The sequence below is a fragment of the Rhododendron vialii genome, chromosome 3a, assembly GCF_030253575.1.
Source record: "Rhododendron vialii isolate Sample 1 chromosome 3a, ASM3025357v1".
NCBI classification, from domain to species: Eukaryota; Viridiplantae; Streptophyta; class Magnoliopsida; order Ericales; family Ericaceae; genus Rhododendron; species Rhododendron vialii.
The window spans coordinates 14,662,603-14,683,225 of record NC_080559.1 but is presented as its reverse complement, the minus strand read 5'-3'; the positions used below and the strand labels follow the sequence as shown (position 1 = coordinate 14,683,225).

General features: G+C 38.5%; 2 protein-coding genes across 10 annotated transcripts; both read left to right on the top strand.

Annotated features, from left to right (window-relative positions):
* Window positions 1-403: 403 nt before the first annotated feature.
* On the top strand, window positions 404-10,612 carry LOC131319004 (uncharacterized). Of its 9 annotated transcripts, none has more exons than XM_058349093.1 (4): window positions 2,609-4,273; window positions 4,867-4,966; window positions 6,522-6,646; window positions 9,235-10,612. In XM_058349093.1, exons 1-4 carry the CDS (start codon window positions 4,024-4,026, stop codon window positions 9,249-9,251), a joined length of 492 nt encoding a protein of 163 aa, XP_058205076.1. In that variant the 5' UTR covers window positions 2,609-4,023; the 3' UTR covers window positions 9,252-10,612. The 9 variants fall into 9 exon arrangements, 4 of the variants coding, with proteins under 4 accessions (XP_058205076.1, XP_058205075.1, XP_058205077.1 ...); XR_009197858.1 differs by having other exon boundaries at window positions 2,610-4,273; window positions 6,392-6,646; XM_058349092.1 differs by having other exon boundaries at window positions 2,610-4,273; window positions 9,191-10,612.
* Window positions 10,613-16,647: 6,035 nt separating this feature from the next.
* On the top strand, window positions 16,648-18,274 carry LOC131319067 (uncharacterized). The gene is made up of 2 exons (XM_058349172.1): window positions 16,648-16,764; window positions 16,872-18,274. Exons 1-2 carry the CDS (start codon window positions 16,714-16,716, stop codon window positions 17,556-17,558), a joined length of 738 nt encoding a protein of 245 aa, XP_058205155.1. The 5' UTR covers window positions 16,648-16,713; the 3' UTR covers window positions 17,559-18,274.
* Window positions 18,275-20,623: the final 2,349 nt, after the last annotated feature.

Sequence of the window (20,623 nt, the reverse complement as noted above, 5' to 3'; positions counted from 1 at the left end):
AATTTTTACCTTCAAAAAATCAGGGCTGTTACAAAGAGAGAGATGAAGAAATGGCACAGTGGGTTTTGAAATACAGAAATGTTTTGAAATGTGCAAATTGGTGGCTGCTAGGGCAAAAGTTATTTGATGGCAGTTTTGTAATATATGTAAAAAACATGAGCACTTTAATTTCTTGGGGATAATGTATTGACAGTCTTTAGATCAAATGAATCTTAGCCCTTAGATCAACTTGTGTTTGTGTGGTCTTCACACCCTTGTATATTTTATTAGATACAGAGTAAATAAATTCTACAAAAGTGCTAGAAACAAAGAAAAATATTCAAAAATTATCCGGAATACACTTGTAGAAACTTGTAGAAGTATTTATGACCGATAATAAACGTTTATTACCGGCCATAAATACGCGGATAATTTCCCTTCGACTGCATCATCATCACCATCACGGTTGGCCCCCCACCTACACCAGCGTCCACCACCACTTCCGCAAGCAGCAGCACCATTCCTGGCGTCTCTCTCCCTTCTTTCTTCTCCATCAGGTCTCTCTCTCTCTCTCTATTTTTTAAGACCCATGAAACGTAGAAAACCGATTTTTTCCACAGAATCGAAAGTAAAAGGGTAGTCCATGGTACGAAAATGGTTGATTAGCACCATAGACGACCTCGAAATGCTTCAGAAACGAAAATTCGAAATGCTTCAGAAACGAAAATGGCGTTTTTTTTTGAAATGGTCAATATCATATATTGAAGCCACAAGGCATTACAAAAATAATCAAAAGATAAAAGGAATGAATCAAAACTACCAAAATCTAGACACAGGCACCGGAATGAACCAAAACTACCAATGAACCAAACTATCAAAATCTAGACACAGGCACCGGAATGAACCAAAACTACCAAAATCTAGACAGAGTCACCTACTGCAAGTGCTGGTCCAGCGAAACGTCGGTACTTAAGAATTAGTCGTAGAAAAGGCAATAGAGAATTCTACAAGGATACCAAGCTCAAACCCTAGAAAGCACATATGAAATCTGGAGCACAGATCCACCATCCCAGAGCCACACCAGAGCCACACTAGCATGTTCAAGACCCGTTGACCTGATACACAGGCTCGCAACCACAAAACGTAGGACGCTACTCAAAGGCAAGCCCCCACTGACATGGCGGACTCTTGCCGCGAGAAGCAAAACACCGGTAAGCTACAGCCCCACGCCGAATCCTCGCAGCCACGACAAGCAGGATAACAGTCCGAGAAGCACAAAACCAACCAAATACGCAGCCAAAACAACGATTCACCAACTAACACCTAAAATAAAGTAGATTATTTGCCCACCAACCAAACCACACCAAATTTGGGGAAAAACCCAAGTCGGTACAAACCGGATTGGGGAAACCAGGTGGTAGGAAAAACGTTAGCAAAAGTTGTCGGGAAAACAGAAAAAAACTAAAACTGAACTCTACTCTACCCTCCTACCTCTATTATTAACCACACCACCGCCATAGCACACTGGCTTTGGAGAAGACAAAGGGCCCAAGCTTGGAGCAAGCCCCACACCGTTGACCAAGAACGTCGCCCTTGTAAGCAAAAGCCCCCGCCGGAGCTCAACCGAACCTGAATCTATCGGTTCTATCCGAACGGGGACTGGAAGCTAAACGAACGGGTAAGGGTAGAGGATGAGTGAGGGTGGAGGAGAAGGATAGGGGGAGGTGGAGGAGGAGAAGGGGCAGCCCCCACGTTCCCCAAACGAAACCCTAGGTCGTTGTTTAGAAAGAAGGTGGAGAAGAGATAAGGTAGAGAGAGAGGGTATTTAATGACAATGGTGTTGAGTTTGGAGTAAAACCACCAAAAATCATAACTTTGTAACACGAAGATTAAGAACCAAAATAATAGACTTCTTCGGTCCTAAATTCCCGAATTGTATGATGTTCTACGGCAAGTAAAATCCAAAACGATCCATTATGTGTTTTTTCAAAAATTTAAAACACAAGTATGTATAATTTTCCGGAATATGATGATTTTATCTGCGTCCATCTACAGGGGATGAAGCTGGATTGATAGGGGCTAATGATGTCGTCTAAGAGAGGTGGTATTCTAGAAATGATAATCTGGAATAATCTTGTAGCTCACATTGCAAAGCCCAACTGGTCAAACTGTGAGCGGCTTTCGGCGACAGCGTCCTCGGCTAACGAGTAATGTGGTATTGTTGAGTGGGACCTTGAAAACAATTGAGAAGTTTGCAGATGAGTGCTTGGTTGAAGGAAGCTTCAATCTGAAAGATCTACTCAGTGACTTCTTTGATGATGTGTTTAAGATTGTAACAAAGGGGAGGAACAATGAGGCCATAAAGACCCTCGAAAGTATAATATTATGCCAACCGAAATGCATTACGAACGAAGGATCGAGGGAGATGCTGAGAGAAACTTTGGTTGAGAGTCTCCCTAGCATGGAAAATAGTATGGCAGAAGAAGCTACCAGAATCATTCTTCCGAGGCTTATTGCTCGCCAAAACACTGGTTCCCCTGGGGTCTTCATTTGTGCCCAAAGGAAGGTAAATTTCTTCCATCAGTAATGTAATGCATGTACATGCATTACATTACTGATGGAAGAAATTTACCTTCCTTTGGGCACAAATGAAGACCCCTGGGAAGCTTTCCATTAGTGTTTCGGCGAGCGGTAAACCTCAGAAAAATGAGTTTGGTAGCTTCTTCTGCCATGCTCTTTTCCATGCTAGGGAGACTTTCGACCAAAGTTTCTCTCAGCATCTCCCTCAATCCTTCATTCATAATGCATTTCGATTGGTATAGCATTATACTTTCTAGGGTCTTTATGGCCTCATTGTTCCTCCCGTTTGTTACAATCTTAAACACATCATCAAAGAAGTCACTTAGAAGATCTTTCAGATTGAAGCTTCCTTCAACCAAGCACTTATGAACTTCTCAATTGTTTTCATGATCCCACACAACAATACCACGTTACCCTTCTGCAAGTTATTTTGCAATTGAGTCTCTAATTCTATATCGCAACAAGACCCAAAGTATACAAAGTATAATAGATCTATGGAGTAGTAGTGGGAACAACCCCTTACGATTGAAACTCAAAGTTGTCGTATTGAGAGTTAATGATTTCATATGTAAGGAGTCTAACCAAATTTTGTATCTTTCGTATGTATATGCAGCAGCCGACAACTGTCAAACCGGCTTCCAACTTCCAAGCCTTTATTCCTAGATTACCAGATTAGATTGTTACTCCTACAACCATGATAAAACCATTCTCCAAAACAAAACAAAAAAGAAGATAAAACCAATATAAAGTAGCATGATAAAAAACTACCGAGCATACAGAGGTGTTGGAAAATATTTCAATGAATAATATTTTATTCTAAAAAACATATTCCAGTTTGTTTTGCTTTCCCTTCCAAAGGTTCTATTTTGACCCAAAAAATACAAAAACAAACGCATTCTCGCATTTAGGCACATTTCTAAAATATCTACTTTGATCCATGACATAAACACACTACCGTATGCATTTCACTACTCATAGAGTCATAGCAGAAAGATCTTTTACTGACAGGGCAACAAATTGATCAAATTTACTAAGATTTGACTTTAAGTTACCAAGGAAAACAAAGCTACATGACAAAACTAACTTCAGCCTGGACAAAAGATCTATAGAAATACTGACTTTGTGAGGTCACATATAGCAATAGAGTTTAAGAACAAATGAAAGTCTTCAAACAGTTCCATTGAATCTGAAAAATCTTCACAGCTTCACCCAGTCTTGCAAACTCAAGGTTAGTCCTTCTTGACTTTCCAGGTAAGAGTTAAGGGATTATTTGGAACTATGCTCATAACTTATCTTGAACTATTTCTCATTCTCTTATAGTTGTTAAAGTGTTATGGCTATCATATATGATTAAAACTTCATGCTTAAATTTCTACTTTTTGTTCATAGATATAAATTCTCATTACGGAATGTATTAGACAAATGCATAAGTTTTACTCTGCATTTTGCCTATAGAACTTTGTAATGGTTGTTCTGCGTTACAAGAAGATGATATCATCTCGTGTAACTATTATCAGGTTAAAAGTAATATTGCATTGCCTATTTATCACAATCCTCACCGGAATTTGTCAAATCATCCACCACGACCTCACTGGGAGCGTTTGTGGGTTTCTGGTAGGAAAGAAGTGCCATGACCTTACGACAAGGAGAATCTGCGGTGGGCACCAATCGAGCGGCTTCCAACGTTTGTTCCGAATAGTCGGCGAGTTTTTTGGTAAGAGAAACTCTTCCGGAGCTTTGTATTGCTAATTACTATCCCCTCCTCTGATTTTCTTGGAACTTCATACAGATCTAGGAAGGTTTTGTTTCTCCATGGGACCAAAGCTGCAGTGGCACAACTATTTGGAGAACTTGTTGTTTTCGTTTTGTGTTTGTCTTCTTTGATTTTGAAGTGTTTTGAAACTTTTAGGGTTCTCTATAGATTTAAAGTTTTGTAAGAATTTTGCTCAAGAATTTTTGGGTCAATTTTTTTTTATTTTGATATGGATTCTCAAAGTCTGAGATATTGTCTGTGTATTTTAGGACCATGGTGCAATTTTCCAACTTATATTTGGATTGAATAGTGATTCATGGTGTATTTCGGAAATTGGATGCGAATTCACGTATTCATGGTGTATTTCGGAAATCGGATGTGAATTCACGATGGATTTATATATTCATGGTGTATTTCGTGTAGCGTGATTCATGTATTCATGGTGTCAAACAGAGCCAAAGTTCGTGTTGAAAAATAAACCGAGTAGGTTATGTCATCCTCAATTGGGAAAAAAAAAATTGTTTTGATGGTGAATTTGGAATGGTTTGTTTCAGCATCTGCCTTTGCTAATCATAGAGGCCGAGAGGGTGGAAGTGGAAGCTCAAGCTCAAGCTGCTGCGAACAATTGGCTGAAAATCTCACCTGGCCATTTCTGTAAGTAAGCAAAGCACTGGCGGGTGCGCTTATGTTAATTCGATTAATTATTGATTAAGCAGAGCACTGGCTGGTTGTTTGTTTTCTTTTTACTGAAAAAGTTCAAACTTTTTGTTCATCCCCTCCATCTCTATCTCAACTGTTGTGTTATTTGCCTCTCTACTGAAAAAGGTCAAATTTTTGTTCATCACCTTATCTCTCTCTCTCTCTCTCAACTGTGGTGTTTTAACTGTTATTTGCTTTTGTTCACTGAAAAATGATACTTTTTGTTCACCACCTTCATCTCTCTCTCCCTCTCTTTTTCCTCAAACAACCTACGTATCTGAAGTCCCTAACCTAATTTCTCTCAATACATTTAATTAGAAACCGTTGGATATTGTCCCACATCGGTTAATTATCTCCTCCAAAACTAGTATATGAGTCTGAACGGCATCTTCACTCCTTGCCAATTGGTTTTGAGGTGGATGCTTTAATATGGTATTAGAGCTAGGTTTCCAGAGGCTTTTTCCTTTTATTTGTGCCATAGTTGCACTTTGTTTTGTTGTGATCTGCGTGTTCCGGATCTTTTGTTGACCTCTCCATGTGCGAGTCGGGGGTCACACATAAAGGGGGAGTGATGGATATTGTCCCACATTGGTTAATTATCTCCTCCAAAACTAGTATATGAGCCTGGGTGGCATCTCCACTCATTGCCAATTGCTCGTGCACTATTACTAAATCGTCTTTGAAAACCCATCGTTTCATCTCTGTTTTACTCTTCCCCCAACTGTTTGGGTGATGAAAAAAGTGTAGGAAAGAATGAGAGAACTCTTACCTGGCCTTTTAGCTTCTGGTGTTTAATTTCGTCAAAACCTCAACCGTAGTCTGCAGAGTTCTGGGATTGTACCGCTAAGATTCTGAGAAGTAATTTTCTTGTTTTAAACTCAAGTTTACTGCTTTCTGCTATATGCTAACTGGTTGCTTTTCTGGAGACCAAATTTGCTAATTTTGTGAAGGACTAAATTGTGTGGATGTGGATTTAACGTATTGCTTACTTCTTTGAATCATATGAGTGCTTGTTTCGGCTATGCATATCCTTATTTTGTGTGGGGATTTATAAGGTTTTGATCTATATTGAATTACTTTTTGTGAAGCTTATTGTTTAATGTTAGTGATGATGCTGGTAGCTTTTTGTCTCCTGTTATTTATGTATACGGAATTACTTCGTGAAAATGTGTTTGTCTGTTTCGGTTGTTCGAACTTTTAGAGAGACATGAAACTTATGCACTAAAATTCAAAACCAAGCATTGATTTTGGACATTACCTTTTTTACTTTCAATGTTTATATACGTAGTGTCAATATATATGTCACAGTTTATAAGCGATACTGTTTGAAGCTGAATAGTCTATGTTTTGAAGTTTTAAGAATGCTTATATTTTGGACAGGTGGACTATTTGTTTGTTGCTCCTTGTGTTCCCTTTTGTCAATCTCACCCAGCCTCTATCTCAGTTGAATAGGTCAAAGATTGAAAAAGGTGAGTTTTTATTTGGGAATTCATATTCTGTAAACTTGTAGTTGCAGAAAGCACGTGCTCCTGTTTAGGTCTGCAAACGAGCCAATCAAGCTGAGCTTTTCAATGTTCGAGCTTTGTTCAGACAACTTTGCAATTTGCGTTAGCTTGAGCTCGGCTCGAGCCAAAGGTATCGGGCTCGAACTCAACTCGGGAAATGTTTTTCAACCTCAGGATGGGCTCGAGCAAGCTCTTTAAAAGACTTTTATTGGCATGGAAATAGCATAGTGAACCAGACAACTAATGCCTTCCTGGCTATACAAGAGCTAGTCTAGCCGCTAAACCCATGCAGGAGCAATGTTGTACAGTTAAACTGGAAAAACAGTACCTTTGTTAACCTTTGTCTCTGGCCTCTCTTCACCATTTTAGAATTTTTGGCTGCACAGTGAGAACATAAATTGCTTTGATGATTGGTACTACACACTTATTTCCCTAGTATTGCCATGAAATCTGTACCAAATGCATTTAGATGGACTCATGATATTATCCACCCAGTCATGTATCTCTAGTGTATTTATTATCAATGTGGACTGAAACGTTTATCTACCATTTTCTCTCTTTTGGCATATCACGTCCACTCTCAAAGTCCTCATATTCTACACCAATATTGCAGGTTAGCATTCTCAAATAAACAATTTACCCTACGCTGATGTGTTGTGCATCAAACATATCTCTGTGATTGAATGTAGATTTTTAATAAACAGTTCAATATTAGGCAACCATTTAAAATATTCTTAACTTCCTAAGAGATTAATCTGCATACGTCGTAAAAAAGAAAAAGGAGATTCATTTACAATTAGAGATTAGGAAATGGATTTAATAAGGTGATTGGTTGATAGAAAAAATTTAGTGTTCCCGAGGTATTGTTTAATCAGGTAGCCTTATAGGTTTATAGCCATCATTCTAGCCTTCTTGATTTTCTTAATTCAAATTCTATTGAAAATTCTATTTGTAGAATAACTGTTCACATACCTTTGCGTTTCTATTTAGCTGAAGTAATCTGCATGTAGTACTCTTATTGTAGTCCCACTTTGTTAACTAACACTCAAATTGTCAATCTAAGCTTGATATTATACTGTGTTAGATTGAGAACTTGGGAGTGAGAACGGTAGACTCTTTTCCCTTACTAAGTAACAGATTCGTGGACTGAGGATTGAGAGCATGAAAATGGGGCGGAGGGTTTATCGAAGGATTTTGTTACTGAGGTCCCACATCTGTAGAGTAGAGTAGAGAAGCTTGAGGCATCTCAGCCTCTATAAAAGAGTGTGCTCTAGAGTCCTCACACAATTTGAAGAGAGAGATGCAAGTCTCATAAAGTGATGTGCATAATTATATACTTGATACTGTGTTGTTAATCTGTAACATAGACATAAAGTTAAGTTATTAACTGAGCCAAGCCTGCTTCTACGACTCGGCTTGTTTAGTAATCGAGTTCCAATCCTAGGCTCGAGCTCGTTCCTTGTGTAATTAAACGAGAGCTCTGAGTCGTCTGTGAACGGCTTGGTTGGCTTGCAGACCTACTCCTGTTTTAAGCATTTTCGGTTCTGAAAGGTCCAGAACACAATATTCAAGTTACATTAAATCTCTGCCTTTGCTCTATGGAGATGTCCCTGTGGAGATTGCCACCCATTGTTAGGATTTACACTGGTATATGAATGACGACTCGTCCAAAGTTAAGGCAAGATAGGTCAACTTTACTTGATCGAGCTGATATTTTTGTTTTAGGGCTGACGTGTTATTTCCTGCAGAAACAAGTTGAACATGTTAGAATTCTCTTTCTTATACAAAGCTTTTTTGAAAGACAATGACAATTTTGGGTGTGGGAGGTGTTGCTCTTGAAATGTAATTTTGCAGTTATGGTCACGTTCTTAAGTTCAAGAATTTAGAGCAGGTGGTTGCTACCATGGGTTTAAATTGTTTGGGTGGACGCTCATGGACAATACTGTTGAGATAAATAGTTATGTCCTATTCAATGTGCCTGTTGGGTAGTTTGGTTACTGTCAAAAGTCAACTCTGTTATAATTGTCACAAAGGTTATACCGTTATGCACCAATACCCTGTTGTACGCAATACTTGGTCAACCTTTCTAGTGATAAGGACAAGGACCTAAAACTCGTTTCAGTTGTACATAAAATGTCTCATGACTGATTGGTTAAAACGTTTATACACTCATGTTGTGTCTGTTTAGGATAGGTTCAAGTGTTTAATTTCTGTTGTATAATTTGGAGGAAAATTAACTAACATAATTGAAGTATGCATTAAGCTTAGGTAGTATCCTTGTTTTAGTATTCTAATTTTTTGTGCGATGTTTGGTTGAATCAGCAATATTGAACTTTCTATGTGAAAAGTAAAAGTATCTTTGCCAAAAAGATAACTTACGAAAGAAATCTGTCTGACCAAATGAAATCAGCATTTATCAAGATCGATTCTGCATATGGTGATGGACTTTATTGCTGCATACTAAAGAATACCACTCATGGGCTATAAATTTTTCAACAGTTATATTACAAAATCAAAATATTACAATTATTAGTTATTAAAATAAGAAGGATCGTAAATTGCATTTGGTAGTCCCGTGGTCAATTTTTTCTCAGTTTTCTTGCAGTTTTTTGCATATCACTATATGTAGTCTAAGATTACTTACTAGTACTGATTTGTTTTTGGTTTTGCTCAGGATTTACTACTGATTCTTTCTGTTTTTTTTTTTTGTGGAAAAAGGAGCATATTTCTGCTAGTGTTCTCCCTTCTGAGCTCAGCAAACAAGGGGCAGTTCATCGATGGATGAGGGTAAAGTGCATGATTTAAGGAATGGTACGTGGAACGGTGGAGAAAAAGGTGCTTGTTTTGTCTTCCAAGGGAGCTTTTACTCATTGTACTTGGCTATCTCTCAGTTCAAGATTACCTATCTTTCCGAGTTGTGTGCAAGTGTTGGCACTCTGCTTTCTCTGAGTGTTCAGCTTTCATATCTCAAAAACAGTTACCAAGACAGTTACCATGGTTCATGCTCTTTAGAAGTGAAGAGTTCCCAGAGGGGCTTCACCTTTCTCAAAATAAACAGCACTTTCTCCAAACAACGGGCAAATTTGGGGACTTATCAAGTCAATGTATTTACAATACTGACATTCTGGAGCTATGTGAAACTTGATTCTTGCTGTCAAGGCATGGGTGGCTGCTGTTATTTTCTTCCAAGAATGGGTGCTCTTTTCTTTTTTTTCCTCAATCTATTTTCCAGGGCAAGGATTGACATCCTTCTTATAGATGTGATAAATTATGGTGTCCTGTGTTTGATGTATCAGCTCCTCCCACATCTCCAGATTGTGTGGTTTTTGCAATAAGCTGTAATGATTTCGGGATCGAAATTAGGACATGTTGCCGAAGAGAGTCTACATGGAAGAGCAATTCGTTTGAATATCACGGGGTTAGTGGCCATGTGGTGAATACAGTATTTGTGCATGGGATTTGGTATTGCTTACATGAATGTGGCAGTTTCAGCACTTTCGATGTTGTTAACAATTGATGGAGATTTTTGGGTCTACCTGAGGGTATGTACAAACAGTGCTCTCAAGTTAATCTGTTTTCCTTCGTTATTAAGTGCGGGACCCAGGTTTAACTGTGCGCACTGAAACGTTTTCCATGAGGTTTTATTGGAGGAACCTCTCAAGGTTACAAAAAATTTCCGTGATGGAGATTGGCAAATTAACTTGGAATACCAGATGAGAAGTCGCCCGCACAGAGCTTTTCAGAAGCTGCAAAATGAGACGGAAGTCTTCGACACTTTCAATGGTCATGCATGATGTGGTGACCGCAATGTTTCCAAGTACGATGTCATAAAATTTCGGTGGCATCATTTCAGGAGCTTTCTGAATCACCGATGTGTAATGGATAAGTGGAGCTGTCCTCCAAATAACAAGGAATGTTCAACAATTGTTGTGTGGGTTGAACCGGTTTGGGTGCATCCTTCAGCAGATCTCGGTTGGATGTTCTGAGATAAATTACTTCTTATTATCTTCTTCTTTTAATTCCTGTTCCCTTCTCCTTCTTGTTTTTCTATGCTTTTTGTGTACTGGTAATATTTAATAAATCACATTTGCTTTATTATCTTAACTGTTTCTCCACTTTCTTCTCTTTTTGGCTGCTCGGATGGACCAACAAAGACGATCTGTTTTTGACTTAGGGCATGGGGTTGGGGCCGGATATTACCATCTCCTTCACCAATAGTCATCGATTTAATTGCCGTTCCTCTTGGTCGCCGTCTCAATCGCTGGCTACAACTTTTGGGTGTTGCTGGTAGGCCTAATGGCGTGATCGTGTGGCGACTGATGGGGCTGGTTCTCGTGTTTTCTCCCACCGCACAACACTCTTGAGTGTTGCCGGTTTTGGCCTAGCGGCAAGTGGAGCATAATGACAGGTTTTTGGATTGGCCGGTGGAATAGAGCGTAGATCTGCTTGGAGCTTCGACGGGCGACGACGAGGAGGCAGTTATCGACAGAGTTCATGGATCCTTGGCTCTCGGATTTTCTGCCGTTTATGAGGATCGAGATGCCGATTTCTTGGCTGCATCTATGGGGTTTGGGAGTGTGAGGGGATCGGACGGCGTGGGTCATCGTGTTTCTCGAAGTCTGGGGGTTTAGTTTCACGGCCAGGGTGGGTGGTTGCTTGGTGGTGTTGGTTTGCCTGCTGGGGAGGTGGTCGGCGGTGTGGCGAGCGGCGGCAGTGGTGGTGATCTGCTTAGGGCTAGGTTCGGGGTATTGGGACTGGGCTTGGCTTTGGGCTGGGCTTGGCCGGATTCTTTTGTGCTGAGATTTCATATTTGGGTAGTTTGGCCCATAGGTGTTTATACTGAGTTTAATGTCTAATCTGGGCATTTTAGGCCATTGGTGTTTCGGCTTTCGTCTGTTTGTTATGGGCCTGCCTTTAGGTGTTTTGGCCTTTGTCCCTCTAGGTGTTTGTCCAACATTTGGTTGGATCCATCTTTCCTCTTCCCTCAACTTGATGTACCCTATCAACTATCAAGTTCTTAATAATATTTTTGATGTTTCAAAAAAAGAAAAAGAAAAGAAAGATTGGTTGCTGCATAAGGAGAGGGTGATAGTTAATAAGGAGGGGGTAATAGTTGATGTGGGCGGATGAGCAAATTAATACCCCTGTAGCCTTGGGTTGGCTTGCCAAATAGAGGGGTATTAGTTAATACCCTTCCGATTTAATACTCCCGTAGACTCCCATTTGTGGGCATAATTTTTCGATGGATTTTGAGGTGGGCATAATTAATACCCCTAATTTCCCAGGTTTTTTTTTTACCATTTCACCCCTCCTCATCGGAGGGAGGGGGGCTGCTGTCCCCAAGGGGACAGCAGCATGCTGCTGCGTCCCATTTTGGGGCTCACTCCGGTCTCGCTTCGATGAGCTGAATCATTCACTTTGTAGAGCTCGTCGAGTAGAACAACTATGCAAAAAATCAGCTTAATTGGATATCATTAAGTACCTGATCGGAACCTTTTTATCTTAAAAAGAATGGATCCGAAACACTGGATCAAATCCACTGTAACTCATGGACTGAGAGTTATATGGGCTCCGATCAGGTATTTAATGATATCCAATTAAGCTGATTTTTTGCATAGTTGTTTTACTCAACGAGCTCTACAAAATGAACGATTTAGATCATTAGAGCGAGACCGGGGTGGGCCCCAAAATTGGGATAGCAGCCCCTGCGTCCCTCCTCATCCCCCTTACCTAGATCAGATTTGTGACGTTATTTATGTTTCGATTTGTGGCTTCATTTTTTGGTTTTGATTTGTGGGGATTTGTGATTGCGATTGTCAAAAAAATAAGTGCTCCAATTTTCAATCCACTTGAACTGTGCGAAGATATTACTTTTCTGATCATATTATTCTAAAGGGTCATAATTAATTTTTATTACTATGGCCCCCATAATTAAGTAACTGCTCTTTATTTGTGACCCTGTAGAGCATATACTTTATTATGAGAATCCTAAAGACAAAAATAATTATCACCCATTAGGATAAAATGATTAAAAAATAATATCTCCACACCGGTTCAAACGGATTGAAAATTAAAGCACTTAATTTTTTTACCATATTTTTAGTAAATAAACTGTTGCAAAAAAATTAGGTGCTTCAAATTTCAATCCGTATGAACTAGTGTGAACATATTATTTTTTCTGATCATATTATCCTAAAGCGTCATAGTTAATTTTTGTCTCAAGGGTTCTCATAATCAAGTATCTGCTCTTTATTTAGAGTAGATAATGATTATAAGAGCATTGGAAACAAAATTAATTATGACCTTATAAGATAAAATGATCAGAAAAAAAAAGATCTCCGCACTAGTTCAAACAGGTTGAAAATTGGAGCAGTTAAATTATTGACAACCACAACCACAAATCGCCACAAATTGAAACCAGAAAATGAAGCCACAAATCGAAACAGAACTGAAGCCACAAAAACAATTATATTTGCTTACCAAGATAACCTGATGTTTTGAGATAAACAATAAACCCATGCAAAAAAATAGATACTAATAATTCAAAATAAAAAAATTAGATACTAACGATTCAGCAAAGAAAATAACTTATAATAAAAAACCGAACTTAAAATTTTTACATTTCGTATTTAAAAAAAGAAATGAATAAAAAACTCTTAAAAATAATGACTTTTAATTTTTTATAATGGTTAATTTGATTAATTTATTATAGTAAACTAAATTATTATTGCTTAATTGCAAAAAAATAATTAGTTTTATTGCATTTTGCAATTATATATTTAATCTAATGAATAATCTAATTTAATATCGCACAAGGGCAAAAGAATCATTTGATAATTTTTTATATCATCCACCCTTCTTTATATTTTGACTTTTGTGGCACAATAGCAAGCCAAAAAATGATTTGAAAAAGTTATTTTAGAATCAACGGGTGAACTTGCCCTAATCAATTACACACTAATGCGCATATTCTTTGGATCCCACACGCCCCTCTTTTTTGCGGTTCAATAATTTTTTTCCTTTCTATTCTCTCAAAATAAAAATGAAGTCTGTCATCAAACTTGTCCACACCTCAGTAACATAATAATTCTTCAAAATGGTATGTGCTCCTGCTCCCACTCCACTCCTCCTCGCTCTTTTGCATTTGAATACTAGCTAGTTCGAATGTGCCTTAGAAATTCTTTTACACTCGTGTTCGAGCCTTCACTCACACTCTTGCGCACGAATTATATAACTTAGGTCCTCACCCGAGGCATGGAAAAGAAGGGAATTCGTTAGTTGGATCCAATACAGGACATACAGAAGAACTCCGGGGCATGGAAAGGACAGGAATTTCTTTAGTTGGATCCAAGATATATACAGATTGGAGATTGTAGGACAAGACGCGAACGCGTTTTGGCCAATAAGTCTGATTTTTGTACTTAAAAAATCAGTCAAAATGGGAGCCGTTATTCTTTTCGGTTCAAAGGAATCACTTTGTCATGCAAAAGGATCCCCACGAGGACCCTACCCATTATCTTCTCTTCCAAAACACGTTTTCACTCCCCTCCCTTTCTCTCCCCTTAGTAATGAGAGAGGCACACTAGAGATGAAAGATTTTTTTACTTTTTATTTCAAGTGGTATGAGAATGCAAATATCAAAATTACATCAAATTAGAAGGAAGTCCACAATTACTATAAGCTCAATAACTCCATTATAGGGAGAAATAACTCAAACAAATGCAGGGGGAATAATACCCAAAACGTAGGTGAAGAGATTCTAACTTTTGATCTCCTTCATGTTGATGGTTTGGTGCTTTGATTTTCGTTTCTGCTTGTTAGGTCTTGGTATTTTCAAGTCGGTCTTTTTTGGTTTTTGTTTTTCGGTTGGTGTCTTGCCTTCCTTTAGATCTTGGGTGGCTTTATGCCAGTGTGTCCTTGATTCTTTTAATCTTTGTAATCCTTTATAAAGATTAATAAATCCTTTTTGCTTAGCAAAAAAAAAAAAAAACTCTTGATCTCCTAGTGAGGTGCAGGAGTCTTGGCCGACTGAGTGGACCACAGTTGTTAGAGATCAAAGAATTGATACAATCTCATGTGATGATTCTTTGTTTTTTTTTTTTGATACGTCCCATGTGATGATTCTTCATGTGACCCATGCACAATAGAACCCATCATGGTCCCATATCATAAGTGCTACTCCCTCAGTACCATACTCCTAATTCATAGTTCTTTGAATTATTTTGCACCGAAGTATAGTTTTCTCGTGAATTCTTTAATTTGGTGTAAAGAAATTCGCAAAACTATGTACAAAAATACTCTATTTTTTAGATTCAAATATTGCACGAATTTTCAGAGGAGGACTGCAATTTGGGATTGAGGGAATATCAAACCGAGTTTGACTCAAATGAGATCAGTGGCGGACCCAAAAAAATTCGCAAAGACAAGGACTAAAGAGAGGAAAATACGAGTTTTTTGAGGAGCTACGTATGAAACTAACGATGTGCTAGAGATGATATGCGGCTAATGAGAATGTGCTGAAGTTAAGAATAATTTAGTGTATCTTTCCATCTTTGTGCCTGTCATTGTTGGTATATATAAGATTGCTTACCAACGACCTCTCCTAAATCAACATAGTCAGCAACTGTACAACGTTTTAGTAGATGGAAAATGCTAACCTCAACTAAACTTAGTGGGCAATGGTTTATGTGTAAAAAGTGTATTGATATCTATGAAAGATGTATAGATATCCGAGAAAGTACATTAATATATGTAGAAAGTTCATTGAAACTAACTTTTTTGCCATTAACTGGGGAGTATCCATTGCCTTTTGGGCTGGGGTCCATTTTTGTTAATATGGTAAGAAACTTTCATCGATGGAAAAGAGCATGGCAATGCATCAAAGATAAGGATTTCATTGGGCTGAGGTTCGCGAAACCGTCAATCGATTTCTCTATTCTTGAGAGGTGTGAACTTTTAAGTTACATGAAATTAACATGGAGGGAGCTCAAAGTCTAAAAAATTTGCAATGTGTATGTGTTCTAGTTGAGAGTTTAATAAATTAGAGCCGAAACCTAGCTTGGCTAATCAAAAAGGGTCTAAACCTAGTTGTAGATCCAATGGTTTTGCAGCACTTCTTTCCAACTAAAGATGGAAAATAAAGTTCATGTTTGCATGTTTTAGGTATCATATCTAATCCACCTGAGGTTCCTCTTTAAGGGTCAAAAAAGAAAACCTAAGCATATGCTCTGAAACGAAAAAAAGCTCCATTGATCAAATTGCTTTAATCATTTCTCTCTTTGAACTTTACCCTTCTAGCTTGACCGAGGAATCTGCTAAACACTTCTGGTCCTATATATTCCTCCCCCAACAGTAACTCCCCTTTGTTGTTCCACGGAAAAAGTTAAAAAAGAAATCTAACTGAATCTGGTATCTACCAATATTTAATTAATTCCCTGACAAAAAAAAAAAAAGGATTTTAATTTATGAGTGCCAGAGAAAATTTGTGAGATCTTGCACAAATAAATAATTCGCTCAAATTCAAACAAATCATAGATGTTTTTGATGCTATAAATGTGAGTCTCCATCCAAGAGTTAGTCTGGCAAAATGTAATGAATCACTCGATAAAAACTCAAGATCAGTTTAGTTTTGGTTCATGGAGCAAAGAATCCATTAAACTGCCTGGTGGCTTTCAAAAGCTTATTCCGTTCGTCAAACGAAGATTTGATGACAAATTTAGGCACTAGAGTTAATGGAAAAATGCATGCTCTCTTACAAGGCTAATTGATTTTTGAATGTTGGAATTTGGAAATATGACACCGTAGGTTTAGCTATCGGAGGGAATTCAACTAGTGTTTCAAGGTCCTAACCACATACCTTCGGTGTGAACTTCCAATACAAGACTCAGCACATAACAGCAGAAGTCGTGGCCGTTACATTTTAGGACTGGCCCCAACTTGGTTACAGAATTCTCATTCTCTGCTTACCTCACAGTACAGTACTACAGTCCTTATGCACCAGATTCTAAAGTCTTAACCCAAGCATTATGGCCTTTTCATGCTTTTGGCTTTTTGTGTTTTTTGTCTTACCCCATGGAAAAAAAAAAAAAAGCTAAAGTGGAAGAAAAAGAAAAGCAAAGTCCTTATAAGAAGTGGAAGAGCCAAATAAAGGCATATTGCTCTGCATTCCCTGATTTTACTTCTAACCATTAGAAGAAAATGGAGGATCAATGTAGTCCCTTGAGCTGGGGTTGTTTCTACTTAGAAGAGGTAAGAAATTTGTCACCACATTAGATTTCCTTTCCTTTCCACTCCACTTGGTTGCTTTTCTCTTTTTTGGGTGATGTTAATTTTTCCTTTTTCTTTGTATTTGACAGGGAATTGAGGAGCTAAAGCATTCTCTGTTGTACACTACTTTGGAACTGGAGACAACAATTCTCTCTGCTCATGAGGAAATTGCAAGGAAAGAAGAGGAATTGTTCCATCTCAAAGATCTCTTGACAATGACAATCAAGGAGAGAAATGAATTCCAAGGGAAATGCCGAATGCTGGAATTGGAAAAAACCATACTCCAACAACTAGAAGAAGGGAAATCAGATTCTGCTCCGGGTGAACTAAAAGGGGGAGGATCCAACAGGGGACTTTCAACTTCAGATTCCACTGAAAACAACCCAATTCCACCATCATCATTTCCATCACCACCACCGGCGCAGCTGCAGCCACCTCAACTGGCAGGAGACTCGGTACCTGAGAAGCCATTACCAGAGAATGGGAAGTTTTTGAAGGCGGTGATGGAAGCAGGGCCGCTGCTTCAAACACTCCTACTAGCAGGGCCACTGCCTCAGTGGCAGCACCCACCACCCCAACTCAACTCCTTGGAGATCCCACCGGTGACCATTTCCTCTCCACCACCACCGGGGAGTCTGCACGGGGAGTCTGGCATTAGTACATGTGGTAGTTTCAATAGTAGGAAGAGGGTTATGGTCCCCTGTGAAGCCTCTTACTCTTCTTCCCCAAACACCAAGTATCAAAAGGTGGTTCACCAATCACCATTGACCAATTGATATGTTAGTGCTCCTCATGATTTGCTAGTAGATCAGTCGTTTTCGTAGTGTTAAAATCATAGAAAGGCATCCAGATTGAAAGGGATGCCTTTCACTCACCTATTTTTACTCTCTGAAAACTATAGCCTGCCTTAGTCCTAGTTTGGTTTGGTGTTGTTTTCTATTGTCTGGAAAACACAGGAAACTTGTTCCTTGAACTGTTTTCGAAAACATTTATGAAAAAAAAAAAAAAAACCCGTTTTCAGAAAACCCCGAAACAAATGTTTTCAGATTTTAGAAAACTGTTTTCTCTAAAAAAAATAGTAGACATCTAAGCGTTCTTGGACTTGACACTATTTCGGCGTCCGAAACAATGACCCTTCGGTTCCTAACCTCTAAAGGGAAGAGAGAGAGAGAGAGAGAGAGAGAGAGAGAGAGAGAGAGAGAGAGAGAGAGAGAATATTCAAAGCCTCTCTTAAGCTTTTTGTGTGGGATTGTGACCGGATCTTTTCTTTGGTCCACTATAACTATTGAAAACCCTCTAATGTAAATGTGAATTGCAGGCTTGAATTCTCCAAAAGAGTGGGGAATTTCTTTAGATTAATTATCTTACATTATCTTTAGCCAAACATAATTATACGAGTGTATCTTGGGAGATTTGTGGTGTGATGTGGGCCTTGTTGTCTTTATCAGGGAGACTGTTTACTAATGTAATGCAAAACTAAAGTTGTGGTTAATTCCTTACTCCTTTTTGGTCTTTTTTTTTTCTTTTTTTTTTGTGTTTATTTTTTTGGGTTGCTTCACAGTAATTTAAAGTTGAATGATGATGCTATGTGTGGGTATGAACAAGCAATCAAAGATCTTGAAATGGATCCTCCTTTTTCTCATGGGGTGCAACTACCATGCATGGTCTGTGTCTGCCACTAAAATGCCTTCTGATTCGACCAATCTCACCCTAATGCCATACGCAATTGGTTGAACCAAACGTCATTAGAATCATTGTGAGCAATGCTACGTACTCATATTTGTGTGGAAAATCCTAACACACAGATGTGTTCAGAATCATATGATGCACGTTAGGACCCATGATCATCAGACAATTTCAAATTACTACATATTTGTTCGCAACTGTGCACACCTTTTCCTCTATTGTATTGTAAGTAAGCCTGTTTATCCTTTTGTACCACAACAGAAAATTCCGAGTTGCTGGAAACACAGATGTTAGTACTCCAACGCTTTCTACCCTTATTGCGAAAAAAGATTTGAGAGCACTTTGTATTTTGAAGGTGATGCAGTGGAATTAATAAGAAAGATTAGATGCATACTAATCGAATGAATGATAAACTAGAGTCCACGAGAGAAAGAGACAAAGTCTGAATATTATTGATAAAAAGCTGCATAAACATTCAGTTATAACCCTTATATACGCCCGAAATCCTAGAAACCCTAAAAATAAAGTCAGAAAATAAAAAGTCCCAAAATTTAGGGCTTTTCCTAAAATTGAAAGCGGGAAAGAAAAAAAAGATTTTCCCAAAAAGAACCAATTAATAAGGAATTACGGTCTAAGAGTTATTAACGAATCAAAACTTTCCTTAAACGGCAAAAAACGTAAATTGAATGCATAAACAAATGAATTAGGCCGAAAAACACTGGGGCTCATGAACTTAGGGTGGTGAGCCTTGACTGGAGCATGAAACTAAGTCAACCCACCAAGTTTGGGCCTATTCCGAGCTCGTCATAATTTTGCCAAATTGGGTAATCGAAAACTAAACATTGTTTAGGATTCCGAGGCTTGGCACACTCTAACTGATCGTGGAATTGGGCCTCCATGTGTTCTACATCAAAAGGGAATCATACAAACTACATCTACAAGTTTGAAGATCTCTCAAGGGTTTACTTCTTATACTCTTCAATGCGCAAGACCTATATGGCCATTCCGAAGTACTCGAAAGGCCAGGATTTATAGGCAAGGGTCGCACTTGAGATTTCAAGGCGACGTGGTTCAAAGTCCTCGATCAATGGATTAAAGAAGCAGTAATGATTTTATGGGATCCCGATATGGGCCCCACAAAAATATATGTGCAAGATATGTACAAAAACATATGTGCAAGTAGCATGGTTGTAAAAGAAGCGCACCGGCTAGAGCTGCTAATTAAATTGAATCTCGTAAGCCATTCTTTGTCCTCGGGTAACTCCTATACTGTAGGTGTGAGGGGAGTTCATGGATTGGAGGTGGTGGATGGTATTCAAGCACAGTTTATACCGACCGTGTATGTGGATTCGACAAGAGAAGCTTAATTTTTTGATAATCCAAGAGATGCTTAATTAGCACCATATATAGAGTGCGGATTCTCGGTTTGGTTTAGCTCTAGTGTGTGATGTATCCTTATCTCTAGCTTGGGTTAATTTAATCGCTTTGGGATTGCTCGTTTGATTTGGTTAATTACATCGTACTACTTCTTTTGCGGTGAGATTAGTGTAGCCTTAGGTAATTAATAGTATGAAATGAAACGAACTACTGTAATAACGATGGTGATATTTCAGGTTGAAACAAAAGAGATGGTTTATACAAAAAGGGCACAAGCTGGGTCATGCAAACCAGTTGAGAAACAGGGTCCTATATAGTCTTAACCTTGAGGACAGTACAAGTAGCTTGTACCCTTCGGTTTCCAGGGTGAGTTTCGGGTTTGAGTTCATACGGGAGTATCGAACCTCAGTTTATGTTTAGTTCGCTAAAATCAACGTTGAAATGAAATGGTCATTCCATGAAATACTTATTCCCATGTTTGGTTCACCATTAAATAATGAAATGATCATTACAAATGGAATCACTATTCACCTTAGTAAGAGAATTGTCTTTCCATTGGAAAAACAAATGAATTGTCATTCCATTTCTTTGCCACACAAAAATTATTAGTGTCCCTCAAAGATTCATTATTTGCCACAACCGAAAATTACTATTGCTACTCTAAAAATTACATTGTCACACCATTCCATTGTGGATGAGAATAGCTATTCCTAAGCACATTCAGACTTATGGAAAGGATATTCCAATCTCATTTCCTCCAATACCATTCCAACATCAA

Excerpts from the sequence above, each read along its gene's own strand:
- LOC131319004 (XM_058349092.1), top strand. The coding sequence starts at position 4,024 with ATGGTTGTTCTGCGTTACAAGAAGATGATATCATCTCGTGTAACTATT. Across the intron at positions 4,274-4,866 it reads AATAGTCGGCGAGTTTTTTG|CATCTGCCTTTGCTAATCAT; the intron begins GTAAGAGAAACT and ends GGTTTGTTTCAG. Across the intron at positions 6,647-9,190 it reads GAGCTCGGCTCGAGCCAAAG|GATTTACTACTGATTCTTTC; the intron begins GTATCGGGCTCG and ends GGTTTTGCTCAG.
- LOC131319067 (XM_058349172.1), top strand. The coding sequence starts at position 16,714 with ATGGAGGATCAATGTAGTCCCTTGAGCTGGGGTTGTTTCTACTTAGAA. Across the intron at positions 16,765-16,871 it reads GTTGTTTCTACTTAGAAGAG|GGAATTGAGGAGCTAAAGCA; the intron begins GTAAGAAATTTG and ends TGTATTTGACAG.